Source organism: Eschscholzia californica, unplaced genomic scaffold, assembly GCF_041429995.1.
Source record: "Eschscholzia californica isolate CP2 unplaced genomic scaffold, dmEscCali1.0.p SCAF_1, whole genome shotgun sequence".
NCBI classification, from domain to species: Eukaryota; Viridiplantae; Streptophyta; class Magnoliopsida; order Ranunculales; family Papaveraceae; genus Eschscholzia; species Eschscholzia californica.
This window is the reverse complement of record NW_028238198.1, coordinates 79,031,550-79,059,020: the sequence shown is the minus strand read 5'-3', so window position 1 is coordinate 79,059,020 and position 27,471 is coordinate 79,031,550. Positions and strand designations below refer to the sequence as shown.

At 37.0% G+C, this 27,471-nt stretch overlaps 5 protein-coding genes and 1 non-coding gene across 11 annotated transcripts; all 6 read left to right on the top strand.

Moving 5' to 3' along the window:
• The first annotated feature begins 2,196 nt into the window (after positions 1 to 2,196).
• On the top strand, positions 2,197 to 5,423 carry LOC147569564 (tobamovirus multiplication protein 1-like). Its single transcript, XM_086656042.1, has 10 exons — positions 2,197 to 2,699; positions 3,223 to 3,313; positions 3,402 to 3,454; positions 3,688 to 3,780; positions 3,895 to 3,966; positions 4,068 to 4,140; positions 4,284 to 4,329; positions 4,434 to 4,497; positions 4,771 to 4,902; positions 5,134 to 5,423. Exons 1-10 carry the CDS (start codon positions 2,517 to 2,519, stop codon positions 5,224 to 5,226), a joined length of 900 nt encoding a protein of 299 aa, XP_086512168.1. The 5' UTR covers positions 2,197 to 2,516; the 3' UTR covers positions 5,227 to 5,423.
• A 538-nt stretch (positions 5,424 to 5,961) lies between these two features.
• Positions 5,962 to 6,034, top strand: TRNAK-UUU (transfer RNA lysine (anticodon UUU)). The gene has a single exon. It is a non-coding gene; the product is annotated as a tRNA-Lys (tRNA).
• A 1,528-nt stretch (positions 6,035 to 7,562) lies between these two features.
• LOC147569562 (synaptonemal complex protein 1-like) lies at positions 7,563 to 14,553 on the top strand. 6 transcript variants are annotated; one of them, XR_015231310.1, is made up of 20 exons: positions 7,563 to 8,035; positions 8,136 to 8,185; positions 8,370 to 8,577; positions 8,672 to 8,797; positions 8,988 to 9,086; positions 9,258 to 9,401; positions 9,635 to 9,733; positions 10,334 to 11,010; positions 11,100 to 11,609; positions 11,691 to 11,819; positions 11,901 to 11,966; positions 12,044 to 12,154; positions 12,427 to 12,534; positions 12,614 to 12,724; positions 12,826 to 12,908; positions 13,119 to 13,229; positions 13,321 to 13,428; positions 13,777 to 13,860; positions 13,964 to 14,026; positions 14,213 to 14,553. XR_015231310.1 is itself a non-coding variant. In XM_086656038.1 (20 exons), exons 1-20 carry the CDS (start codon positions 7,900 to 7,902, stop codon positions 14,312 to 14,314), a joined length of 3,090 nt encoding a protein of 1,029 aa, XP_086512164.1. In that variant the 5' UTR covers positions 7,563 to 7,899; the 3' UTR covers positions 14,315 to 14,553. The 6 variants fall into 6 exon arrangements, 5 of the variants coding, with proteins under 5 accessions (XP_086512164.1, XP_086512163.1, XP_086512162.1 ...); XM_086656038.1 differs by having other exon boundaries at positions 12,822 to 12,908; positions 13,119 to 13,190; XM_086656037.1 differs by having other exon boundaries at positions 12,822 to 12,908.
• Positions 14,222 to 17,732, top strand: LOC147569561 (uncharacterized). The gene is made up of 3 exons (XM_086656041.1): positions 14,222 to 14,316; positions 16,555 to 16,864; positions 16,974 to 17,732. Exons 2-3 carry the CDS (start codon positions 16,658 to 16,660, stop codon positions 17,418 to 17,420), a joined length of 654 nt encoding a protein of 217 aa, XP_086512167.1. The 5' UTR covers positions 14,222 to 14,316; positions 16,555 to 16,657; the 3' UTR covers positions 17,421 to 17,732.
• A 1,949-nt stretch (positions 17,733 to 19,681) lies between these two features.
• LOC147569560 (BTB/POZ domain-containing protein DOT3-like) lies at positions 19,682 to 27,043 on the top strand. The gene is made up of 7 exons (XM_086656054.1): positions 19,682 to 20,143; positions 20,301 to 20,370; positions 21,072 to 21,994; positions 22,544 to 22,823; positions 22,920 to 23,048; positions 23,182 to 24,101; positions 24,246 to 27,043. The coding sequence occupies exons 1-6, from the start codon at positions 20,034 to 20,036 to the stop codon at positions 23,566 to 23,568; spliced, it is 1,899 nt and encodes a 632-aa protein (XP_086512180.1). The 5' UTR covers positions 19,682 to 20,033; the 3' UTR covers positions 23,569 to 24,101; positions 24,246 to 27,043.
• On the top strand, positions 24,362 to 27,043 carry LOC147569559 (LOW protein: PPR containing-like protein). The gene has a single exon (XM_086656053.1). It carries the CDS (start codon positions 24,362 to 24,364, stop codon positions 26,891 to 26,893), a length of 2,532 nt encoding a protein of 843 aa, XP_086512179.1. The 3' UTR covers positions 26,894 to 27,043.
• Positions 27,044 to 27,471: the final 428 nt, after the last annotated feature.

Sequence of the window (27,471 nt, the reverse complement as noted above, 5' to 3'; positions counted from 1 at the left end):
GTTCATGTGCCCCAACATGCCTTTATGTGTGCCTTTAAGGGCAGACGTTAGTCTTTATGGCTTAAAACAGACAGTTATAACCCTATAGTTAGGGGTGGGATAAAAACGCACATACCCGAAACTTGGAGTGGATACCCGCGGCCCGCATGGCAAAACGACGTCCGCTACCCGATACGGGTATAACCCGCCCGAACCGAATGAAGAAAATGGGCGGACTCTGGGTCGAAAGCTCTGTCAGGCTGACCGTCCTGAGCCCGGACCATTTTATACCCGACCACTGTACTCGAAACTGATACCCGCCCGTTTGAGTAACCTGCCCGACCCAACCTTTAGTTTTTTACCTGGACCATCCGATGAGGGATGACTAAATGTTATCTGTTTGATCAAGGGCCATTAAGTAAGTGCCTAACTCCCCAGCCTTTTTCTCTCTTACTCTACCGATTTACAAGAGGTTGTATGTGCCAAAATCCGCCATCAAAGAGCGCCCCTAAAAACTCACGATTGATGGGCCAACGAGGTAACAAAGCCCATGAACTAAATAATAGATGAGTCTGATCCATTCATCTTCGGACACCCGGAGTAACAAGAAAATGTGCACATTAAGCGATGATCACAACCCTGCTCGAAGAGGTCAACCTTGGAGCTTTGCTCAAACAGGTCAGTCGTTATTTCCTAAGACGGACATGCATCCCATATACCCGTTGAGGCGTTACTGTTATTCGAGATGACAGTTGGCCAAGAATATCATTAATATATCCGTTGGATGGGAGGTACGATATTCCCATTCATGATAATAGCTCCGTGCGTTACCACATTCAAGGCAAGAACTCACCACCAGGTGACGGTTGACCAAAACAGACAGTTGACCACAAAAATCTATATAAGGATCAACTGGTAATCGACTAAGGCATTCAACTACGGATAAAAACACTCGACATCCAATTCACTTGCGATCAGCTAATCACCTATTTCCTCTCTCACATCACAGCGATCATCCAAACCACTGGTAGTCAACTAACACCTGCTCAAGGAAGGCGGGTGATCATTCTCTCTCCTAACGACCACCTGCTCAAGGAAGACGGGTGATCATTCTCTCTCCTGATGATCACCTGTTCAAGGAAGGCGACTGACCATTTCTCTCTCCACACGACTAAGGGGTGCAAGCGCTTTATTTCACCCGACGACCAGAGAACTAGGCAGGCATACACTCGGCTGTATCACCTTTTCTCCCAACGACCGACTCGCTCAAGCAACATATTTAACTCCATAGCTCAAACTCTGGTTTATTATCCCTATTCATTATTTGTCAAGTTTACTAACTCGACCGTCGGAGCCCCCTTAGACCGGCACCATCCCGGTGTCCCCTAAGATCTCACGGTCACGTGTGTTCTTGTATCTTTTGTCACAGCTTAAGCCCAAAGACGTCGTCGGTGCCCACAAAAATATTAACAGGTGGAGGTTCGACTTCCGGTCAACGGCCCGGTCCAACTGACTTCTTGACTCGCGATTTCTTAGCCTCACAGAGGCCAAAGCTCGACCTGTGCCGTAGAAAAGTATTGGTGGGAAAACCTTAGCGCCATTGATATCCGACGCAACCACCCTTATTTCAACCTACACTCTCACCTTCAATCTTTACTTCTTTAGTCACATTTAATCTCCATCTTCTTCAATCCTTATTCCTTAGTTTATTTAATTATGATCTTCGACAAGAAGTTGGTGTGTTATTATCATCTTGAGTTTTGGGTAATATCAACAAGCTGAGCCAACAATCTTATAGTTTTTTTGTATTTTTTCAATGTTAAACTTTCTACATATGTTTGTTTTATTTATTTCTTTTTTGTTGACGTTTTTTTTTTGTTGACATTTATGTTTGGATGTTTGTTTTATGAAGGTCACTAGGTGTAATATGTTTAATATTATTGTATCCAACTTATCTTTCAATTTCCAATTCGGGCTGCTACGACCGAACTCGCCAGTTGGCTCGAGTTACCCGACTATTTTGTCGGACTCGGGCGGATAATTTCGATCTGAAATTTACATTTTGCCTGCCCGTCCCGTCCCTAATGGTCACCAGACCTAGTTACCCGTACCCGCCCAGACCGTCTATTGTTCTGCCCGCAGGTAATCCGCCCGGACCGATTCCCACCCCTACCTATAATGATATATCTCTTGTAGTATTTTCTCCAACAAAAAAGAAAAGGAAAGAAACATCAAGTACACAAGCTTGGTATATTTTGAAAATAAAGAGGCACAAAAAAAAGGGCTTGGTATATTTCTAATGCAATCGTTCACTTGAATAGGGAAAGAATACGCCACGTAGATAATGAAGGTCGTTAGGAAAAGTACAACGCGGCGTACCTGTCTGATTCTCTTGTCAGCCATGTGTCGTCTCGATTACCTTCACAGATTTCGAAGCTGGTGAAAAATCCCTCAAAACCAAAGAGCTCTCTCTCATCTTCATCAACAATCTCTCTCTCTCTCTCCTCTCTTCTTTATCTCTCTCTCTAAAATCTCTGATGATGGTGTCAGCGCTGAGAATGGAGAGTTTCATCCTGAACGACGAAACGAAGCGAGGAGAAAGAGGATTTGGTTGGTGGTTGAAGGAGATTAATAATCAAATTGACGGTTCCAAAGATTTGGAGCAAACCCTCTTTTATTCCCTTTGCGGTTTATATGCTACCATCTCTTTCATCGCTCTGGTTCGTTTTTTTCCATCTTTCCACCTTTTCTTTACGATGACGACAACGATGTTAAATTAGTTAATATTTGGATCTCCTCATTTCTGTCTAATCATTTTGTGTGTCAATGAAGATCTGTGATTTAGGTTGAAGTAGGAAATGTTAATTGCATTCATTTTATCTGATAATCATCCATGACTCATTTCTTTGTTATTTGTGAATCTGTTGATTGGTAGCCCTAAAAGGAAGAAAAATTGGTCTGATTTTGTAAGAAAAGAGGTTCGATTTAATCAGATTAGGGATTATGTGGCAGTGACATTAGGGTGTAATGGCAATGAGATTCAAGTTTGTGGTCATGGCATGGGAGGGCCTTCTTGGTCACTGACTGTTGTCCATGTGGGACTAATCTCTATCGCCCTTGATATTATAGTCTTACTTCTTAGCATGAAACTTCCCTTTGTCAATGTGGGGCTATGTTAGATGATTTAATTAGGGTGACATTGTGGTATGACTTCCTCTGATTTTCTTCTTATTGGATGTCTAGGTTCAACTTTTCCGCATCCAAATGAGAGTACCAGAATATGGTTGGACAACACAGAAAGTGTTTCACCTGATGAATTTTGTTGTGAATGGATGTAAGAACTCCGTTTCAGTTTCTTGCATTTCCATTGCTCTATGGTGATTGTGCCTTCTATTTATGATGGTGTTGTTTCATGTTTCCAGTGCGTGCTGTCCTTTTCGGATTCTACAAGAGTGTTTTTCTACTGAAACCAAAAGTAAGTATCTTCTTCTAACAAAGAACTTGATTACCCATTTCACATATGAAATTTTGAGAAGGCCCCCTTCTCATTGCCACCAAATGAATTCAATTTCATGCGAAAAATTTCATGGTTTTTTCGGCAACATATAATGTTAAGTCATTGGACTTAGCTGGAGACCTTAATATGCCAAGCTTGTCATTGTTTTGATTTCAGCTGATGGTTAACTCTGATACTTCAATTTTGTGTAGGTCCTGGAAATGGCACTTTTGGACCTTCCTAGTCTTTTATTTTTCTCAACATATACGCTGCTAGTATTGTTCTGGGCAGAGATATATCACCAGGTACTCTGATTCAGTAAATCAGAATTCAGACGTATGTTTTTTTTTTTCGATGGGAGATAATAGTGTGAATGTTGATATAACTGGATGAGGTTTTGGGTCTTCTTTTTCTCCCAGGCGAGGAGTCTCCCCATAAGTAAACTTAGACCTGCATACTTGACTATCAATGGGCTAGTGTACGTCGTACAGGTGACTTGATAAATCTCTTCTTTAGTCAATTGCCAAATTTATCTTTTTCTTTTTGTAGTGTGGGTTAAACGATCTTACACATACTTCTTACATGGTGGCAGTTATGTATATGGCTTGCTGTAAAACTTTCTCGAACTCCTGCATCCGTGGAAGTTGCTAAACTCTTCCTGTCAGGTCAGTGTCAAAAAAGAATCTGGTTAAGGTTTAGTTTTTGGTTAGACAACCCGGTCCTTTGTTGTCTATTTGTAGTTGCCAATTTATAGGAATATAAGATAGGTCAATGTGCTCATGCGCTTATAACAATCTTCGTTTCGCAGTAATTTCATTCTCTGCTGCGTTGGGATTTTTGATATATGGTGGGAGGTGTGAGAACTAATCTTAACTCTGAATTTTTTATGCATCAATCTATGTTGCGATGTTCTTTCTTGCTTTCTTTGTTGTATACCAACTCCTTGTATTTATTTTAGGTTGTTTTACTTGCTGAGGCGCTTCCCGATTGAATCTAAAGGTCGTCGGAACAAGTTAAATGAGGTATATATATACATCCAGAGAACCCCGTTATTTGGTTCTAACTTCACTTGCTTAAAATCTGAAATCTGCAAGTGAATGTCACTTGTGTCATTTGAGTTGAAAGAAACCCGTTTCATCCTTCATGTCGTAAGAGTATAATTTGTCATGACTTTCTTTATTATTGTTTTGTTTCTGGGTTCAGCTAATATTTATTCCTTCTCAGAGATTGCTTAATGAAACTGCTAGCATTTAACATTTAAGATACTGATGCATACACCTGTGTGCTTCTGGCAGGTTGGCTTCGTTACTGGGATTTGTTGCACCTGTTTCTTGATTAGATGCTTAGTGGTAACAATTTCTGCATTCGACAAGGATGTCGATCTGAACGTTCTCAATCATCCCATTCTTGATTTTGTCTATTACATGGTAAGTTCTTTCTTTTCTGCTCATTTATTTTCAAATGGATATTTTTGTTCACAATCTTGAGGTCAATGGTCTCTGTGGTGCTAATACAGTCCATTCTTTCATCCCTCTTGAGGTCATATTTGACGCCCAAACATAGCCTGACTGTAAAGATCCCTATGGGTTTAAACTCTGAAATTATATACATGTTTAGCGGTTCATTTACCACTTCCTACCTTTTCCTTTCTGTTGCAGTTGGTAGAGATTCTTCCATCTGCATTGGTGCTTTTCATTCTCCGTAAGCTGCCTCCGAAGCGTGTTTCTGATCAGTATCATCCTATCCGCTGACGGATGACATTAACTTCTGGCAGTTTCTTTACATCTGCTACTCCGGTAGAGGTGGATAAAAATTCACGAGTCACTTTAACCTGTTGATTTTACTGGAAATCTATGCATGTCATTCCCTTTGTAAACCACAGACGAACTCTCTTGTATATCCTCTAACATTTTCTTCAATGGGAACAATTATTTTAGTTGGGAGATCATTTTTTTTCTTAATTTTTATTCTTGTAGTCTCTAATATATTGGTGGTGTTGAGTTGGTCATAAACTGAACCATATAAACTCTAAAAAAGGCCTTGCGGCAGTTCAAAGTAGTGTTCTTTTGTTTAAAAAAGTTAAGATGCGGAGTTTCAGTGGTCTAAATGGACTTTGATCAAATTATACATTTATTTTTTTGTCTTATTATTCTGAATAACTAATTTGTTTTGAGTATTGCCTCCATTCTGACTTAGATTTAAAATACCATTATAATCATCAAAAAACTCAGAATTGGATGTCAGGCTCAAACTCAACCAAGTTGGTTGGGGCAGATAACCGAGAAACTAATAACACCAAAAGGGAGACGGCTCAATTCATTCCCAAAAATTGGTTTTTGCCAAATTTCGTCTTGAGCATTCACTGAGTTCTGTAAATATTTTGGATCCTGATTTTCAAAGCTAAACTTATTCGAGCTGAAAATGCTGCACAGAGGATATGTCAGTGGGAATTGTTTATTACTATTGTGAGGACATTATATCATCAAGCCGTCTTAGCTCAGCTGGTAGAGCGCACGGCTTTTAACCGTGTGGTCGTGGGTTCGATTCCCACAGACGGTGCTTTATTTTCACTAGTTCTTTGCAATTTTTGGCAACGCATTCTTTTCGTCAAAGTGTAACCGATTATTTGTCTGCACTTCCGTCAAAAACTTCAATGACCTTTTGGGAGGCATAGCTCAACCACAAGAGCTAAATGAATTTGTCTAGACTGTACATAACAATGTAATCACGATTGTTAAAGTAATTGATAGTTTTTTTTTTTTTTTGTTAAGGAGGTAATTGGTAGTTAGAAATGTTAATATAATGTCAAATAAAGTGTAAAAATATCTTATATATCCTTGGGAATGCAAATGTATTCCTTCCACGAGTTTTTTCGTATTTATTTAAACGTTTAAGCGACCTATTTGTTATTTTTATAAGACTTTTCTCTTTCTTTTTTGTGTCTTTTTAAGGGATGGCGCTTTGTATTATTAAGAAAATGTTTTGGGGCGAAAAGACATTGTCAAGACCTGGTCAATTTTGGTTGACTAATTTTTTTCAAATTGTTAGAGGAAAATAATTTTGAGTGAAATAGTTTTCATTTTTGTTCCCCACAACTCTACCATTTTTTTATCAATTCCGGTAATGGTCGTCGGTAAACGACTATTTTCGGAAACCTTCAATTTTCTTGAGAATCTTTCTTCTCACTCTTCTCATCCCTTTCTTTCTTTCTCTTCTCCTCCCTCTCTATTTCCCCTACTCTTCTCTCTCTAACCGTTTTCCGACGAAGAAAATATCACCGGAACGATACTGGTTTGGGAATTTCCCCAAACCAGATCGACTTCTGACGAGGGGGTCCCCCTTTTCCCGAATTAGGTAAAAAGAGAGAGGGAGAATGAAGAATGGAGAGAGAAGGATACATGGAGATGGTGGTGGGCAGAGAGAAGGAGAAAAAAGTGGGAAAAATAGTGGTGGTGGTGGTGGCTGGATTTTGTGGTGGTGGTGGTAGGAGATGAGAAAGAAGAAGTGTTGTACTTCTTTTAAAATTTTGCACCCCAAAAAATTAGTTAAAATTCATATTTATGTTTTTTAAATTTTTTACTCACAAAATTTTCTTATTTTTCTAAAGCGTCGACCTTTTTGAAGGTTCTTATGTTAAATAAGTCAATACAACAGTGTAGATATATGCTCAAGTTTTGTCAAGAGTCTTGCAGCAGCGTGGTGCTAAGAGCATCTCCAATGCAAGACTCAAGAAAAACTCTAAAAATCTTATGTGGCAAGTGTGAAAAATGGATATCTAAATGGTCTCTTTCCTATTTGGCCATTTAGAGACACTCTATTTCAAAACCATCTCCAATGCAACACTCAAGAGAAACTCTAAAAACCTATATTTTAATTTAAAACTAATTGATTTGCTTATGTGGCACTTAGAGAAACTCAAGATGACACTCTAAGTTTAGAGTGTCCTCCTAAGGATCTCTAAAATGAATCTTGACACATCACTTTAGAGATTCATGTTGAGTTTTGCATTGGAGATGGATTTTAGAGAAAAACTCAAAAAAAATCCTATGTGGCACTTTAAGATTTAGAGTTTGAGTGTTGCATTCAAAGGAGCACCCCTAAAGCGTAGCCAAAAGTGTTGAGTATTAGTGTCAAAAAAATTTGGGAAGTGTGGGAAAGAAGGTTAAAAAGTGTCACAAAATCATTTCGTAGGGTAACGTGAAAGTCGTTGGTAATTTCGTAATTCCGAAGAAAGCGAAATGAAAATTCAAATCATCGTCATATTCTCGCTACCAAATATAAATAGAGGATTGGCGCGCTCACTTGATATTCCTCGAATCGCCGAAGCTTGAGAGTGCCTGAAAGTTTCAAGAACGTCAATTCTAGGGTTTCAACGAAGTACATTTTAACTGTAACTCATTATCAACAAGATTGGATACTCCGGCATGAAGATTTTCGATCAACTTAAGTCATTATCAGGATTTGTTTCTGAAACTGGGAGAAATTCCCCGATGGATTCGCCATTATCATCACCAGATTCAAGTTCTTGTGGTAACTCACCGAATTTGGAGCTTACGCCAGGTTGATTTCTAAACAATTTCACGTTTCTTTCTCTTCTGAAGAAGTATGGAATCTTTCTTATGATTATTTTCATTTGATTTCTGATTTTCTTCATTTCCAGAGGAACTAGTTAGTTCCGATCAAGCTTCCGAGATCGATCTAGAAATGGCGGTAAACAGATTTCTTTTATCTCCTTTTTAGGTTAAATTTGGTACTTTCTTCAAATTCTTGAATTCTATGTATCTGATCAAGTTTGAATTAGGTATTTTCTGCCTCAATTGGTTCTTTAAGCTTGACACTGAATTACTTATAAATATATGGAACTATCTGATAAGTGGTTTGTCGAGTGAGGCAGAACTCGGAGCTAAATAAATTGTGGGAGCATATACAGGCATTAGAGAAGAACCTAGAAAATGCTTTAAATGAAAATGCAAAACTTCGAGTTAAGCAAGAAGAGGATGCAAAACTCAAGGAAGGATTGGAATCAAAACTCTCTTTAACAAAGATGCAATGTGATCAACTTACTGAAACATTGCAGCAGTTAGTTGCTCAGATTCGGGTCGGTAAGTCTCCTTTACTGATTCCTTGATTTGAGATTGTGTGTTAGAGAAGTTTTGACTGTTCTGATTTCTAATTTATAAACGTGTTTGTTAACAGCCGAGCAAGATAAAAATCTATTAGAAGATAAAGCTTCAGCCAGTTTGAGAGCGTTTGACGATTTGCACTTTCAGATGTCTGGTGTAACTGCGAAATTAGAGTCGGCAGAGGAAAACCTGAGAAACAGTGAAGTACCTTTCACATGTTGAGTTCATCACTTCAAAACTAGGACCACTCAATCTTGCTATCTTTTTCCTTGCATCTGAACGCATTTTTTAATTCTATGTTGCTAAAAAGCAGTTCTCTTAGAACTCAATGAAAATGATAGATTGTTTCTTCTTATGTGATTGATCCATTGAGTTTTGATTTCTGGTAGGCGAAAAAGAGCTAGTGCAACTCAAACTTGAGAAAGAAGAAAGAGAAATATTTTATATAGATGATAGTTGCAAAGCTGTTAATCTTATACGAGAAAAAGGTACATGGATTCTTTGTTAGAAATATAGAGTTTTGTATGTATTGAACTATTAAAAAATTACTCCATCTCTTTCTTGATGTGTTTGTAAGAATTAGGTGGCTAAACTCGTATTGATAGAACCCTAGTTCTCTGAAATTGATTGATCAGTCAGTATTTATTGTATATGTCTAGATGCTTTAATCAAAGAGCTAGAAGGAGCAGTTACAGCAGACAAGTTGTACTTGCAGAGTCTTAACTCCCAGTTAGAAGAGGTGCACTTTCAGATTACTGATCTAACTGCGAAATTAGAGTCTGCCGAGGAGAAAATGAGAAACAGTAAGCACCCTTTACATGTTGAGTTCATCGCAGTACGGCTTTTATCTAAAACTAGAAGCAGTCAATCTTGCTAACTTTTCCCTTGCATCTGCATGTGTTTCTATTCCTATGTTGCTAAAACAATTTACCGAGAACACAGTGAAATAATACCTCTGCAGCATCTATCGTCAATATGCACAAATTCTTCTAGTGTGAATGATGTGATTGAATCATGGAGTTTTGATTTCTCATAGGCGAAAAAGAGCTCGTGGAACTCAAACTTGAGAAAGAGGAAAGAGAAACATTATATATATATGATAGTTGCAGAAATGTCAATCTTATACAGGAAAAAGGTATGCAGATTCTTGACTAAAAATAATGATCTTTTCAATATGTAACCTTTGATAAATTTTATCCATTTTTCTATGTGTTTGTAGTGAGCTATGTGGCTAACATTCAGGGGAAATGGAAACTTAAGGAGGTCCTATGTTTGAAGATGTTAAATAATTTGATTTATAGTTTTCTATTTTAGGACTAGAATCGGTTAGCAAGGGTTCCAGCACTAAAGTGTAGACACAATTTCCTTCGAAATTAATTTACTAACTGATCCATTAACAACTTAATTAGTTCGTTCAATTGTTTTTCTGGTCAGTTCTTTAGCACCTTAACGTAAAGTACTTTTACGGAATTTTATCCTCCAATAGATGGAATAAGTTTGATATAGTATTGAATATTTGTTGGTAGTCTGGCTGAATTTGGCAGTAGTATAGCAGCACAGAAGTATCTACCTGCATACTTTTTAATGTGGTCAATGTATTTTGTACTCAGGTATCAGGTTGGCTGCCTTTCCACGCAAATATTTCAACTAAACAATAGAACATACTAGACTCAGATAAAGCCCTGTTTTCTGAATTAGATAAATTGATAATTATTTTATTGTATATATCTACTAGATGCTTTAATCAAGGACTTAGAAGGAGCAGTGGCAACAGACAAGTTGCATTTGCAAAGTCTTAATTCCAAGTTGGAAGAGGTGCAGCGAGAGTTGAACTTAAAAGAGGAAAGGTGCAAATTCTTGACGGGCGCTCAAAACAGTCTGGAGGAAGAAAAAAGTGCCCTTCTGAGTAGCAATGAAAACTTTTCTAGGCGTGTACTTGCATCAGTTCAAGATAGGAAATATCTTGAAGATTTAGTTCATTGTTTGGTAGAAAACTTAACCGAATTGGATATAAACAATGCAACATTTTCAGAAAATGTTATTAAGCTAAACCATCAATTTGAGATTTGCTACAAGTTGATGCAGCAAGAGAAGGACTTGGTGGCCAACCATACACAACTCCAATTTAGTCGACTCCATGATCAATTGCTGCATGCTAATTCTGAAAATGATGTTCTTAGATCAGAAAATGAAGATCTTAAGAGCAATAATGTCAAAATGCAGAAACATCAGGAACTTGTTATGGCACAACACGCTAAAGAAAGCCTTTTAGCGGAAGAAAAATTCCGGAAGATGGAAAACGAAGCAGAAACGCTTGCTTACAAGAAGATAGAATTGGAGACATTGGTCACCAACTTGGAGGAGAGAATTATACAATTATTAGAAGCCTCAAAAGTATCCGAAAGTAAAATGGTTTGTTATTTGTTCCACTAAATATAACAATTTATATTATAATTAACAAATTTGATTAACCTTCAGATCTTTTCGAATGAATCCTGCAGCAAGGTTTACTCCGGACTATCTCTACGTTAGAATTTGAGTATCAAGATATTCAAGACAAGTTGCAGGCATGTCTACATAGCAAGGCTGAAGAGACAAAAGGGCTTCGAAAGGAGATTGTGAGACATGAAGAGAGAGTAGCTACTCTGGAAAACGTAATAGAGAAGTTTCATAACAGTTTGGAGGAGAGAGAACACTTTCACCAAAAGGAGATTGTGAGGCATGAAGACATAGTAGCTACTCTGGAAAAGGAAATAGAGAGGCTTCATAAGAGTTTGGAGAAGAAAGAACAGTATCACCAGAAGGAGATTGTGAGACATGAAGACATAGTAGCTACTCTAGAAAATGAAGTAGAAAAGCTTCATGACAGTTTGGATGAGAAAGAAAAGTTCCACCAACTTCTCAGGAAAAGGGAGAAGCAGTTGATGAAACTATTCGTTCTTCTCCAAACTGTCATGACGCTTCTCTACTTCGTTTTAGGGGATAAACAGTTGGAAGATCAAACAAAAGAGGTTTGAGACCAAAAAATCATTGTCATTTCATGGTTTTCTGAAAGTATAATGAATGTTAAACACAACTTCTGCTTATTGCAGATTCAGGGTTCTCTGGATTCTGCGGAAGGTGTGATTGTTGAAACAAAAAAGCAATGTGATCTCATGCTGGAAAACGAACAGATTGAGTTCTCGAAACATGTTAAGGAGCTCTCCCAGAGGAATGAGCAGGTAATAATTTTTTTAATTGCAGATATCAACCCTGGGTTTATTGGTCCAAGTAGGGTATTTGGTACTGAAAATTTATTACAGGCTATTAAAGAAATGAAGATGAAGTTTGATCTGGAGAAGCTGAAAATTTTGAATGAAAAAGAAAAGGTACACTTGTTTTTTTAATATCAAGATCAATGCCAAATTGGGCTTCTATTCATTTGTTTCTCTATTTATCCTGTTAGGCAGACAAACTTGTCGCAGAAATAGAAATGCAATGTGACAGAAAACTTGCAGAAAAAGAAGAAGAGTTTAGGAAATCCTTGATGCTAGTTCAGGAGGAACATGCTTCTTTGGTACGGCATTAGCTAAAGTTTAAAGCAAGATTTTAACATATTCCTTCTCTTGTTAAAATACATCCAAGGTGTGGTTTCGTTATTATTTCAGTCTTTTATGTTCACTGATTGTAATGTAAGTTATTGAGCAAGTAATCTTCACTTGCCATATTTTATTGGGGCTTCACCTCTGTTTTATGTAATACCGATTTAGAGATTACTACTGTAATTTATTGCCGTCTATACATTATACTCTGGTTACAGTAATAACTATCTAGTAATCTATTCTGCAGATTAGCCATATCAAGCTAGAGTATGATAAGAAGGAAGTGCAGCTTAGGGCTGACCACGACGAAGAGCTTAAACATGTTCAGCTTCAAGCTGAAGATGAATTGCGAGAGGTAATCTTAGTGAAGAACCTCTCCATGGGTACATGTTATCTTATTGTTTGTCTAATCTTGTAAATGCCAAAAATTTTAGAAAATCATATCGATGAATGAAGAGCATGAGATTCAAATGAAAACGTTGAGGTTTCAACACGAAGATGAGTACAGAAGACTCCAGGCCAAACTAGAGCTTCAGAAGTCCAAGGTAAATATGTCCCGATTAACTCTGATATCAAATATTTGATCCTTTTGTTCTTTTTATACATCTTGATAAATGTTAACTTGCACGCTGATTCTTGAAGGAAGAAAGGCAAAAGGCATTGTTGAAATTGCAGCGGAAAGTAATGGATGGCAATTCCAAGGGGGATCAAGAAGTGATCTTGAAAAAGGTTTTGCTTTTTCATATTTTGTTTCGGTTGTGTGACTGTTATTACGTAAAGTGACTGCAATTATTGTACAGTATCGATTAGTCAGATTTGGGTTGAACTTTGTGGACTATATTTAGTGTATGATCCTTTGTCTCAATTTTATCATTTATTTACTTTGAAAATGTTAAATGGTTTATGCGATTTATTCGAGCTCTGCTGCTTCCTTTATAGGATTATTCTAGTTCGTCAATCAAAACGAGGGATACTGGTATCCGAAATAGGAGCCACTATCGGCATCGAAGAGTAAGAAGACCTAAGAATGAAGAGAAGATAAATAAAATAGTATACCATCAGCTACCTCTGATAGTTACCCTATACTATAAGTGTGGAAGTATAATAGCCAGCTTATTATATGCTATTCCGTTGTTTTTAGGACTCACCATTTATAAGAACGTCACAGACACCCATAACAAACATGCTGAAGGAAGTTGATAAAGAGAACACCGGGGGTATGATCAATATTCCGAAGCATACAAGGAAGGTAAGTTCTTTTTTACCATGTTTATGCCTGTGGTAATCTACGTAATAAATTCATATTATAAATATTTATTATTTTTATAAAGATGGGAACTAGACTCTCTCTCCGTATTCTGCAAAAACTTGGACTGTTTCATATTTAGTATCGGCAAGATCTAAAGAAGTGGTCCACAGGACAAAAACAGACAAGTTTTTGCAATCCTATGAGTCTGTCTTCACATAGCATGCTTTCTGCGCTCAATAAACGACCCTAAAACAAATTTGTTACCTCATCTCTGCTCATAAGCTCCATTTAATTTGAAAGAAAGTCAATCTCACCATAACTTTTATGATTTGATGTTTTTATGTGAAGGTAACTCGTTGTGAATATGAAGTTGAAACTACCAATGGGAGAACAATAACAAAGCGTAAAACAAAAAGCACTGTCATGTTTGAGGTGTGTATTCAACTATCCATTCATGTGAAGTATTTCTTCGATCCTGAAAGAGGTCATTTTCTTACTCAACTACCTATATTTATCATTTCTCATACATTTTTAGGATCCCAAAAAGCTTAGGAGGATGACTACACCAAACGCCAAGTCCACAAAAGATGCTCTGAAGGTAAATAAAGCACAAAAAAGCTGGTTCAAGATTTCATGTTCGGTACAAGCAATCTCTTAATTCGCTCGATCAAAAACTACTTACACCTCAAATGTGATCTGAACTGACTAATGGAATCTCATTTTACGGTAAAAAAAGACATAAAATGTAATGTATCGTGTAATGTGCTTATTATTTTCTATGTAGGAACTCAAGGGATACGGACAATCTCAGCCTTCAACTATAGGCGAATTGTTTTCAGAAGGGTATTTGAATCCTTACACGGATTATCCTTGTGGATCCGACTAGAGGTAATTCTCGACCAACATATTCTGTATACGCCTAGCTTTGTATTTTCCCCACATACTGTATTTCTTCATCAAATCAATCTTCATTGACCAATTTCATGTAAGAAAATGAAGAATCAGACCACATGGATCGGTATCTACTATAATTTTTTTTTGTTTTTTTTGTTAAGGATGTATCTACTATAATTTAGACTTGTAAGCAGGATATAGTTAATATTATCCAACCAAAGTTTATCATCACATATGAACTGGGCAATTGAGGAGAAAATAAACTCCATGAAATTGGCCAACTAGTATTAACTACTTAAAATAATTTCGACTTCTTTGAAATTCTTATACGAAGTCTTTGTTAGTCGGCCAACTCTTGTGGTTGGTGAAACCATGAAGAAAGATAGTATTGTTCTTCTCAATTTTTCATATTTTGAAAGTGAAAGTGGCGCATTTGTCTTTAGTTGGTGGCATATTTTAATCGTGCATTTAAGAGAGTTGAAGTGTTGGGTTTCAATATATGGCAGGTATTGTTCAACCCTAAGGTCATTAGAATTGGGTCACCATCTCCCGTTTAAACCACTACAGTATTTTTTTGAGCAACTACACTGTCCATACCTGTAATTTTGTATACGAGACTTTAGTTGTTGTCTCTTTTTTTTTCTTCCCATAATCATATTTGAAATCTTATTCAAGGTCTGAATTGATTTGAGTCATATTTTAGGATGTTTTTGTTTATTTCGTGATGTTGATTTCGGGTTGATTTAGATTATTCAAGACCAGAAAAGTCATATCTAGACAATGAGAAAAAAACACCCCCTTAGTGGCCTAGTGACATGGAGATGACATGTAGGAGCTCTGCCTATGTTGCCTACTATTAGGAAAACCCTGTTAACAAGGAAGTAGTATAGTATTGAATAAGATGAAGAGGGAGAAACATTAAATGTCATAATAATATTTATTAGGTGATTAGTTGAATGAGAAGTACAAAAATTTATAAGAGAGAGATGTGTTAAATGAATAAATAAATGTAGAAGACTGGGATACAGTTGAAGAGAACTTGAATGCACATCGCTATTCAATAACTACAACTTCTAAATTTTGGTCACCAAATAACTATAACATTAAAAGCCTTCTCACCACCCTCTTAATTCCAAATTTCCACAGCCATTAAAACTACCACACCTTCCCATAACTTCACTTAATTTCTTCTTCCTCCCCTTCCTATCCATATTCTCTCTCCTAATGGTTCTACAAATGAACGTCACAATACCTAATTCTTAGGGGTGACAATTTGGTCTGACCCCGAGTTCGCCGAAACCCGTTCCTAACGAACGAGTTTTACGAACCCGTTTGTTAAACGGGTCGGGTGGAATGATGATATAAAAAATTATCGGATTTAAATTAGATATTAATCCTTGCCCAGGCCCGATTTGATAAAACCTGTTTACAAACTGGACAAAATCGAGAAGGGGGCGATGACAATTTGGTCTGACCCCGAGTTCGCCTAAACCCGTTCCTAACAAACTAGTTTTACTAACCCGTTTGTTAAACGGGTCGCGTGGAATGATGATAAAAATATTATCGGGTTTAAAATTAGATAGTAATCCTTGCCCAGGCCCGATTTGGTAAAACCTGTTTACAAACTGGACGAAGTCGAGAAGGGGGCGATCGAGCTGCCATTTAACATGCCTACTAATTTTGTTTTTCTTGGCTTTATGTAGAATGTAATGTAAAGCCGAATTTTAGAAAATTTGAGTTTAAGGACAAAATTTTATGTTCCGAGTTTTCTTACCATGTGCCATAAGGAGACATTTTATGATGTAAACAAAAACAAGTTTAGTTAAAAATCTCGGAATTGTATAATTAGCGAACTAGTTAAACTTTGACTTACCAAAAACAGAAAGTACACAGTACAGTATGATTACACATATGTACGTAGAAACACCCTTTTATATTTCTCTATAAACCATAAGGAGTTAAGGTGTGGTGTTAGCAATTTAAAGGATTTTTAGTTCAATGTTGCCTAATGTTTTTAAGTCTAATTTTTCAAGTCAAATATAAACATGGTTGGTTGTGTGTTTAGAAACGCAAGCTTGAGATAAAATTCAAACCGCCTAGTGAGGTATAAAATCAAACTGTGCAGCCAAGTTGGATGAGCACGTCATGAAAATGTAAGGGTTGCATTTAATGTCCTGTTCCATTAATTTAGATTCTAACAACTCCTCCACTTCTTTGCTTTGCAACTCTCAGGTCTCCTATAAAGCTGCCTAACTTGATCATATGTTAGATCATACCTAACAGATTGAGAGAAAGCAAGAGTCAAAACTTAGAGAGATAGAGAGAATTTGAAAAGATGGTATTCTTCCAAGAACAATTCACTTCAAGAACTCATGCTATTCAGGAATTGCATGAGAACAATTCAGGAAAGAAGAGAAAGTGGGAAGAGGAAAAGGAAGGCCAAGACATAATCCGAAAAGATTCGATACTGTTGAATGTTAAAAACCTCGAAACACCATTACCCTCAGCCTTAGATGATTTGAACCTCAGCCTTCATAGTCCGGTAATTTATTAATTTAGTATATGTAAATTCATACTAATGCACCGGATCTTATCAGAACTTTTAATATAGTAGTATATGGAAGTGATTTATTTTCTTCTTTCTTATGCAGTCAGGAAACAATTTGTACGAAGACGAGAACAAGAAGAATATAACTTTCAAAGACGATTCTAGGAAAAGCCAAGAAAGAAAGTTTGGTATAGGAGGAGGTACTATGAGTTTAGACCTAGAACTCAATCTTCACAATGATCATTCTCCATTGGTGGTTAAAAGAAATTCAACTACGTCTACTAAATCTTTTGAGGATTATGGTTATGGGCGACGAGTGAAGTCGAAGAAAGGTGATCACAGTGATGTCTTAGTGATCAAGCGTTGCCCATCTTGGATGTCATTAGAAGAAGATGATGAGAGGGAGATGATTGCCATGGGTTGCATGAGATGTCATATGTTGGTTATGTTAAATAAAACTTCTCCATCATGCCCTAATTGCAAGTTCATGCATCCACCTAATCATCAAACCTCTCTTAATCTCTTTTTAACCCAAGGTTTGGTTCCTTGAATAAGTTCCAATTGGGAACTAATCAATTCCTAGTAAGTAGTTATTGTCATTAGTCTATGTATAGGGAAAAATACAAGTACTTCATAGTGATATTATATAATACTTGTGTGAAAAAATGATACTATTTGTCTATTCTTTTGGTGAGTTACATTATTATTAGTATTTAGGGTAGTTCTAAAGGCGCCTCATATGGTTCTTGTTAATGTAATTGCCCCATTTACACATCAAAGGCCCACAAATTTGGTGCTAAAAAGGTGAAAATAACAATAATCTCGGGCATTTTCAAGAATTTCAAACAAGGATTCAAATAGCTACTTGGGCCGGAACTTGTATCCTTTATTACATGGAAAATGGGATCAGAAATGAGCTGTGCTGGATCGGGTACATCACGAGTTAGTAGAATATGATAGCAACCAAATTTTAGGGTGAGCAAAATGGCCATTTAGGCATGATTTTCGACGCTCCGAAATGTTGACATAATGATCAGTTGAATCTGCTTTTTGGTTGATTTTGACCTTCCTGTTTGTATTTTAACGAAGGGCTATAACAATAGCATAATAAGGGAAATTTTAAGTGCACTCACCATTTTTGTTATAACTTACATCAAAGGTATTCTTTGTTCTAGTCGTAGGAGATTTTCAACAAAAAAAAAGTAGTAGGAGATGTGACGGTATATATGGTGAGTGCATTTAACATTTCCATTGGAATAATCTCTTGATTAAGGGGGGAAGTTGAGCCCATTTTGTTGTTAAAAGCCCATCGTTTCTATTCACCCACATTTGGTGGTTGGGTTGCAAGTTGCAACATAATAAAAAAAAGGTTTGGTACTTTGGTTGTTGGGAGAGAATTGGGCCGCGCCTATATAACTTCCCTCGAACAAATTCATCTTTTGAAATTATATGGGCACTATGAATATCATAGCCCCGGATCTTTTGTCTTGGCCCATTAATTTGGACCAAGCTTTTTTTAAACCAACCCTACATGATCAAGGGAAATGAGGTCATGCCCAGCCTTGTACCCGGGCCAGGATAATGGCGTCGCATTCAATCACGGTTGCATGATCTCAATAGTACTCACCCTAACTCCTCCTCCCTTAACCTTCGCCTAGGCGAAGGGTAGCCAAAAGCATCGCCAAAGGTGTCTCTTAATTTGGCCCTAAAAGCATTGCTTAAGTGGCCTGAAAGCGTCCCAAAAGGTGTATCCAGATGTGTCGGCCAAAGAGGCACCCAGAAAATGTCGTCAAGAGAAACTCTAAAGCATCATCAAAAGTAACTCCTCAGTGTCACCGCAGGTGCTCTCGAAAAGCATCATCAAAAAATGGCCAACAAGTAGCGCCAAAAGTGATTTGAAACAACGTTGCGAAAAGTAACCAAGAAAGTGTTGCTAAAGACAAACCTAAAAGCATAAAAGAGTTACAAAAAGTGAACTCATGATCCGACCCAATCAAATTTATATCCTCACTTCCATCGATCGATCTTGTTGGTTCTATTATCATTCAGCTTTATTGGTTACTTGAATAGAAAAAATGTCAAGAACTATCAACAAAATAAGAACAGTCTCGTTGAAAGCCATCACTTGAAGACAATACATCCGGTTGAGAATCAAAATAACAGCTTAAACAATTACTACTTTTCAAAAGTTACTCTCGATTTACTAATGACCTAGGGCGACGAAACCTCTAACACTAGAATGACATTATACTCGGCCCCTTCTCCGTCTCTATTCTGCACATTTTCTGCTTTTATCTGTTTCATGATTAATTATTTTCAAGGTAAACTTCGTACTATTTTAAATTGAGTAGACAAACACCACACAACCATCTAAAGGTCCAGTCCACATATTCCTTAATCAAGGTTTGGATTTTTCACATAACTACTACTAGTACAGTGGATAAGAATATGAACTACATGTATTAATTATTATTCTGTTACTTACCCCACACATACACTCCCCTTTGTCCCAGACAGTTTTCCTCAAACGTCTCATTTCCACAAACCTATATCATCTACATAATGCCTTCTCATCAAAAGAAAAATCTACATAATGCCAATCTCACCAAATTAATATGCTATTCCTATGGACATAACATTATCTCATGTCTTTGATGTTAGATTGATACATCGAATTCGTGTTGTCGGATTATAATTTTGATATTATTTATTCATAGATACTGAAAAGACCTGCGAACCGAATGATCCACCCTAATTCAATCAATCTCGATACTCTTACAAGAAGTACAATAAGCATCTTAACCGACACCTTTTTTACATCTCTTTGTCTAGTTGTTCTAAAATAAATTGATTGACGTACAAAAACTTTGATTTCGGAATTAGATCTAGAATAGACTTGAAATCGATATCTTTTCGTCTTTATATTGAGACATACAAGTATGTAAACAATACCCCATGAAATTCATTTCCTTCTCTACAATCATAACCACAAACTCAACTATCATAGAATTTAATGAAACAAGACCCCATGAAATTCATTTCCTTCTCTACTTATTCCTTTTTTTCTTCTCACTTTCTTCTTCTTCTTAAATATTTCTCATCACTTTGAATAAAACCATGGTATTATCACCTTAGTAACTATTTCATAAGAACACTTCCCACCATGATGAAGAAAAATGTAAACCAGATTACTAACAATCTAAGGAGCTATTCCGAAGGTAGTATCAGTCAGCTTTTCAGCCGAAGCTTAGAAGAAAATGAGCAATTTTCATGGTAAGTATAGGAAAAATTTAAGAATCAAGCAAAAAAGTATTTTTAATCAAACAGTTCTCTCTCTCTCTCTCTCGCACACAGACACGGAGATTTTGTTTAACCAACAATACAATATAATGTACATGTATTTTTTTTTTGGGTATGGTTATTGTGGCAGGTTGGCCAATTCTGATATTCCTACAGATCTAACAATTCAAGTTGAGGATGTCAGCTTCTACGTACATAAGGTAAGGTTGGATATATTTCTGTAAGAATCACAAAATTATATTAATTACTAGGCCTAAAGTAAAGAATTGTTATGAAATTCTAAATCTAGACGAACTCCTAACTCCTTCTGGTAACGTGCGAGCACGCTCCTCACAAGAGGATGGACATTGGACAATGGTAACGTTTGATATTTACACCCGTTTCTTTTTTTCTTTAACATTTACCATAATTTTTTTCATTTTGTTATATCAAGAGGCTAAGTAGGTGATCATTGTTTCCTTGTTGGTCGAATCTGTCTCGACTAAATATGAATTTGACTTGTCTTAGTGCACGCACAATAGTCATTTCATGTATTTGCACATATGAATTTGATTTTGTTATACCAATTATTAGATCTATGAAAATGTACCTAATCTATATCAGGATTAATAGAGTCAATGATACAGTGAAGTATACTATGACCATGACACTTTACTTGCTCGAATAGCAGTATAGCACAAGTGAACGATGTAGAGTCTTAGATAGCTACGTTGGATGTGGTGGGTCTTCATGGCCTCATGGGCGGTGTCCTGGAAGGACTGGCCTATTTATAAACAGGTTGTGCCAGTCCGGGTTATGTGCCACTTACTTGGGTCATATCGTTTCTAGGTCAGCACGACTTGATATGAATAACTAGCTAGCTGCTATCAGTATAAAAAATAACTATTTATAAATCATGCAGTATACATTGATTTCACGGAGCGAGTACATAAGTCAAATCAATCTTCAACCATCAACCTCAAACACGGGCAACTACGATTTGAAGTTAGAAAACTTCCCTGGTGGAGCAGAAACATTCGAGATCGTTTTAACCTTCTGTTATGGTCTCCCAATAGAATTAACTCCAAATAATGTAGCTTCATTAAGATGTGCTTCTGAATATTTGCAAATGACAGATGAACATGAAGAAGGCAATCTAATTTCGAAAACAGAAGCTTTTCTCACATTAGTAGTCCTCTCTTCATGGAAAGACACTATTACAGTTCTTAAATCTTGTGAATCTTTATCTCCATTGCCTGAAAATCTTCAAATAGTTAGAAAATGTTGTGATTCTATAGCTCGGATGGTCTATAAAGATGAAAACTCAATAACCCAGGATTCATTGTATGACGAAAAATGGTGGGTTGACGATGTTTCAACCCTTCACATAGATCATTTCGTTCGAGTTATAACAGGAATTAGAGCTAAAGGTTTGAATCCAGAAACTTTAGGTTATTGCATTATGAAATATGCAGAAATATGGTTGCCAAGTATAGATGTAAAAGAGTGTTTCGAAGGGCGAAAAGTTTTCGGATTTAGTGGAAAAAGTGAGTTGATGTTGAGTATTTCGAACGGGAGGAGAAGAGAAGGAAGTAGTTTGGGTGGAAATGCAGATAAAAGATTGATGATTGAGAGCTTAGTGAGTATTCTTCCACCTCAAAGAGAGGCGGTTTCTTGTAAGTTCTTGTTATGGATGTTAAAGATGGCAGTGGTGTATTCGGTAACACCGGCGTTGGTTTCCGAGCTTGAAAAGAGGATTGGGATTGTATTAGAGGATGCAAATGTAGTTGATCTTCTAATACCTAGTTACAGAGATGCATTGGATCATCAAGAGGAGCTTGAAGAGTGAGTATTTATCACCTTTTATCATATTCTTTTTTCTTACTATTATTCTATTACTCATGTAGACTAAGGTAGTGTTTTTGTTTTTCTTCAGTCAGATGTGAAATCTGACTTGAGGTCTGAATTTACTCGAGTCGGATTTCAGAATATTTGCTTTTATCTGATTTGTGATGTCTAAAATGGCTAAATTGAGTTAGTTTTGGAGTTTATTTGAGTCAAACGATTTTAATCCTGACGAATCATATCCAGGTAATGATCAATACCTTTAGTGACTAACCACTTTCGTGACCACAATTGCCGACCATGGTGATGTTTGATGAAATATTGTTTGGCCCTATTTATGTTTAGAAAATTTGGTAAGAAATGCGACATGACATATAAACATAAGCCCCACTATGTGGTTAATCGGTATGTCGTTTGACGACACAAAAGTAGAAGTGCTTTTGAGAAGCAAAAGAGTAAGAGAATTGATGACGAACAATACAATATTCTCAACCCTAACTTTCTATGGTTAATTTGTTGTAAATGATTCATCTGCATTTGGGGGAAAAGTTCGCAGACGGAAGTCAACACAGTGTATGATATAGACATGGTACATCGGATTGTTGAATATTTCTTAATGCATGAGCAACAACAACAACAACAACAAAAAGAACAACCACCGACAAGCGGGATATTAAACGTAGCGAAACTATTAGATGGTTATTTATCAGAGATATCAAGAGACCCGAATCTCACCATTTCGCAGTTTCAAGTACTTCTTGAAATCTTAAACGAAAATGCTCGAAACTGCCATGATGGTATATATAAAGCAATTGATACTTACCTTAAGGTAAGCAACCAATTCCTCCTCTCACTGAATATTTGAAAGAACCCATTTTATGTACTAGTTCCAAATGATCTTAAAATTCAGTGTTATACTTCTCAGAACCATCCAGACTTGTCAGAGCACGAAAGACGAAGATTATGCAAAGTAATGAACTGCGAAAAGCTTTCACCTGACGCATGTATGCACGCTGCACAGAACGAACGGTTGCCTCTTCGAACTGTAATGCAGGTAATTCTATTAGCATCATTCAGCATCGCCTCATCATCAGAATTTGTAAAGTAGATAAGTTTTCGACAATTCTACCATTGGAAGGCGGTTTTCAAGGAAAATTGCTCTAACAGATCTTGCAAGATTTTTGCAGGTATTGTTCATGGAGCAAGTAAAGATGAGAAAAGCAATAAGCGAACAAGAGGTAATATCTAGTGAAAGATCCACTGAGCAAGAAACTATCTTACTATCTACAGAGAAAGAAATCGAGGTTCTAAAAGCAGAACTAGACAAGTTTAAGATGGCAATGACAGAGCTGCAAGATGATTATAGCAGTCTGCAACAAGAATTCGAAAAGTACGTGATTACCAAGCAGAAACCTGTATCACTAGGTTGGAGTTCAGGATGGAAGATAATCAAGAACTCAACACTCTTTCACAGAAAAATGGACGATACTAGTAGTACAACAATAGTAGAAGAAACACCACATAGACAAGTTCCTAATAGCGAGGGACGTCGTAGAAGAATGTCAATTTCCTAAGAGATCTAAACATCATTTAGTGTAGATGAAGTGGTCCTTATTTTGCATCAACTCTGCTTTTTCTTTAAACAATTTAGAAGCTTGTGTTGCTGAGCCTGCAAATGAGCAAAAAGAAGAAAATACAGCTAGTAATTATGGGTTAATTCTCCGATGGCTTGACATTTGACCTGTAACTCCAAACCATAGTTGTTAACAATGTCGTCTCTGTTTTTGATACCTAGGTCTAAACCCAACAAATACCAATTTTTTTTTTTTTTTCTGATCAGAGCTTCACGAGCCCACCCAGAAGACCTCTACACTTACTAAGCTTCACCACGCACCTATAAGCCAGGTTTCACACGCTCTCGTAAGCGATGCAAGACTATCACATAATCAGCTCGTTTGTTTAGCTTGCATAAGTTGATCAAGAAGTCAAGACTATTTGTTCCTTTAAACAACTATAGTAATTTTAAATGTACATATGTACCTTCTGGTCAACACATTTTCTTAGAGACCTACGTGACATGATATTGTTCATCGATTCGATGTAGCATGTGTCAGATGATATTGGAGTTCAGTTTTCATGGCCTCAAGATCCGCAAAGATAATACGACCGAACAACTATGTTGGCCCGACAATAAACAGTTTGAAAAAGTAAAATGTTGACATCATGTTCAAAATTTGTCTTGTCGGACCAGCTCAGATCATGCTAGTCCGGCCAAGTAGCCTAAAGAAGCTATTTTATAAGTCCCTCAACAACTAAATAAACTGTCTTGTCAAATAAAATTTACCCTCCAGTTTAGTAGGATCAGCCATGAATGGAACCCTAGTTCTATCTCCTCACATCCTCATCCCAAGAGACAAAATTATAAACATTAAAAGCAAATATGGAGCAGAACCCACCGATTGTTCTGCTCTTAAATCACTGAAAACTTGCAGAAATTTAAAAGAAATGGAACAATTCCATGGGCAGATTATAAAAACAGGCTTAATTGAATCTCCTTTAGCTGTAACCAATCTCATTACAGCTTGCTCCGAATTATCCACCATTGAAAGCTTGAATTACGCTAAAATGGTTTTTGAACTGTTACCCATTGATGGGAAGATAAGTAATTTGTTATTCATGTTAAACACTGTGATCAGAGGTTATGCTTCAATTGGTATTGGAGAAGAAGCCATCTCGATTTATCTTTTAATGGTGAGGAAAGGAATTGTACCTGATAATTTTACCTACCCTTTTCTCCTCAGTGCCTGTACGAAGATATCGGCTTTCAGGGAAGGGAACCAAGTTCATGGAACTCTATTGAAAAGAGGTTTTGATACTGATATGTTTATAGAGAATTCTTTAATTCATTTTTATGCAGAGATGGGTGAGATGGATTCTGCTAGATTGGTGTTTGATGAAATGTCTGAAAGAAATGTCGTATCTTGGACTAGTCTGATAGGTGGTTATGGTCGTTGTGGCAATCCGAAAGAAGCTATTAGTTTATTCTTTGAGATGGTAGAATCCAAGATCAAACCCAATTCTGTTACCATGGCAGGTGTTATTTCGGCTTCTGCTAAGTTGGGTAGCCTTGATCTTGCTGAGAGAATCTCTGCTTATATTAGCGAGTCCCGGGTCGAGCTTAATGAGGTCTTGATGAATGCACTTGTTGATATGTATATGAAGTGTGGAGCAACAGAAAATGCAATTAGACTTTTTGATCAATGCAAGGACAGGAATTTGGTTTTATACAATACACTTATCTCAAACTTTGTGAAACAAGGGTTACCGAAAGAAGCTCTCAACGTCTTCCATGAAATGTTTAAATCAGGTCTAAAGCCTGACAGGATTACCATGACTGCAATAATTTCAGCCTGTGGAGAGATCAGTAATCGGTTTTCTGGAAGACAATCTCACTGTTATGTTATAAGGAATGGGTTAGACTACTCGGACTCGGTGAGTAATTCAATCATCGATATGTACATGAAATGTGGTGAACCAGAGACTGCTTACAGAGTTTTTGAGCTCATGTCGAACAAAACCATGGTGTCATGGAACACACTTACAGCTGGATTTATCAGAAATGGTAATGTGAGTTCTGCTGATGATGTTTTCAATTCAATGCCAGAAAAGAACCTTATTTCTTGGAACACCATGATAGGAGGTTTAGCACAAGAGAGTTTGTTTGATGACACAATTGAACTTTTCAGACAGATGCAGAATGAAGGCATAAAACCAGACAAAGTAACAATGGTAAGTGTGGCTTCTGCAATTGGGTATATGGGTTCTCTAGATCTCGCAAAATGGGTTCATATTTACATTACAAAGAATCATATCGAACGCGATTTGCAACTTAGCACAACCCTGATTGATATGTACTCTAGATGTGGTGATCCAGAAAGTTCAATCCAAGTTTTTAGTGAAATGAAGGAGAAAGATGTTTCTGCTTGGACATCAGCAATTGGAGCTATGGCCATGGTAGGAAATGGAGCTCAAGCGATAGACCTCTTTGACGATATGGCAAAAGAAGGGGTGAAACCTGATGGAGTAGTATTCGTGGCTCTACTAACAGCATGTAGTCATAGTGGTTTAATAGAACAAGGCCAGCGGATATTCAAGTCTATGAAGGATGACTACGGGATTTCCCCAGAGATTGTTCATTATGGTTGTATGGTTGATCTTCTCGGTCGTGGAGGTTTGTTGAAAGAGTCGCTCGATCTCATCAATATTATGCCAATGGAACCTAATAGTGTCATTTGGGCGGCTTTTTTATCTGCTTGTCGAATGCACAATAACGTCGAGATGGCAGCTTTTGCAGCAAGTGAAGTGAGAAAGTTGGCTCCTGACAGAACCGGAGTGCATGTGCTTCTCTCAAATGTATATGCTTCTGCAAGGAAATGGGCCGATGTTTCAAGAGTCCGAATGCAGTTAAAGGAGAATGGACTCACTAAGCTTCCTGGGTCAAGCTCAATAGAAGTAAACGGGTCTATTCATGAATTCACATCGAACGATGACTCTCACCCACAAATGAAGGAAATAAAAGAGATGCTTGGCGAAGTGAATTACAAACTAAAGGATGCTTATTATGTTCCCAATCTTGATAACGTTCTTCTTGATGTTGATGAGAAAGAAAAGGAATACATTCTTAGTCATCACAGTGAGAAACTAGCTATCGCTTTTGGGCTTATTAATACGTGTAATCCTGTCCAAATTCGTGTACTTAAAAACCTCCGTATGTGTTCTGATTGTCATTCGTTCGCCAAGTTGGTATCAAAAATATATGGTCGGGAAATTGTGGTTAGAGATAACAACCGCTTTCATGTCTTTCACCATGGTTTGTGTTCTTGTATGGATTATTGGTGAAGAAGGGAGAAGTGGTTGTATTGCATTTAGAAGAGAAAAAAATAGTTAAGGAATAGCAAACTCTAGCACAATACTCATTTATATTTAGTATGATATGATATGTATCTATTGTAAGTTAATGTGATTAATCTGAATTATGTTGTTGTATTAGATCGCCCATTGTGATGTGGTATCACTCTGACTAAATACTTCTATCTTTCGAGAAATCTCATGAATTTGGAGTCAGGGTCTCAATTGTATCATCAAAGGTTTGAGTAGGACTTCGAGTTAAACTTAAAGTGATTGTAGCACTTCACGATGAACAATATTTCTTCCTAGTTTGATAATTTTCATAACTCTATGTTATACTTAAGCAGCCTGACGGAGAATGCGCTAGTCTACAAAATCAGGGAATCTTGATTTGCTTCCTAGTAGATACGAGTACTAGTTTTGGTCGAGTTCCTTTTCTTAGAGATTTGTAGTACGTCGTAATCACGTATTGCCAATAAATTGTATATTCATATCACGAGTACATCAAAAGAAAGTAATAAGCTTATAAAGCTGACGCTTTTTATGAAGTCCATGAAAGCTAATCTTGA

Coding starts and splice junctions, on each gene's coding strand:
- LOC147569560 (XM_086656054.1), top strand. CDS start 20,034: ATGATGAAGAAAAATGTAAACCAGATTACTAACAATCTAAGGAGCTAT. Junction 20,144..20,300: donor GAAAATGAGCAATTTTCATG/GTAAGTATAGGA, acceptor TTATTGTGGCAG/GTTGGCCAATTCTGATATTC. Junction 21,995..22,543: donor CATCAAGAGGAGCTTGAAGA/GTGAGTATTTAT, acceptor TTGGGGGAAAAG/TTCGCAGACGGAAGTCAACA.
- LOC147569561 (XM_086656041.1), top strand. CDS start 16,658: ATGGTATTCTTCCAAGAACAATTCACTTCAAGAACTCATGCTATTCAG. Junction 16,865..16,973: donor ACCTCAGCCTTCATAGTCCG/GTAATTTATTAA, acceptor TTTCTTATGCAG/TCAGGAAACAATTTGTACGA.
- LOC147569559 (XM_086656053.1), top strand. CDS start 24,362: ATGAATGGAACCCTAGTTCTATCTCCTCACATCCTCATCCCAAGAGAC.
- LOC147569564 (XM_086656042.1), top strand. CDS start 2,517: ATGATGGTGTCAGCGCTGAGAATGGAGAGTTTCATCCTGAACGACGAA. Junction 2,700..3,222: donor CCATCTCTTTCATCGCTCTG/GTTCGTTTTTTT, acceptor TTGGATGTCTAG/GTTCAACTTTTCCGCATCCA. Junction 3,967..4,067: donor GGCTAGTGTACGTCGTACAG/GTGACTTGATAA, acceptor ACATGGTGGCAG/TTATGTATATGGCTTGCTGT.
- LOC147569562 (XM_086656036.1), top strand. CDS start 7,900: ATGAAGATTTTCGATCAACTTAAGTCATTATCAGGATTTGTTTCTGAA. Junction 8,036..8,135: donor GAATTTGGAGCTTACGCCAG/GTTGATTTCTAA, acceptor CTTCATTTCCAG/AGGAACTAGTTAGTTCCGAT. Junction 12,535..12,613: donor CTGAAGATGAATTGCGAGAG/GTAATCTTAGTG, acceptor CAAAAATTTTAG/AAAATCATATCGATGAATGA.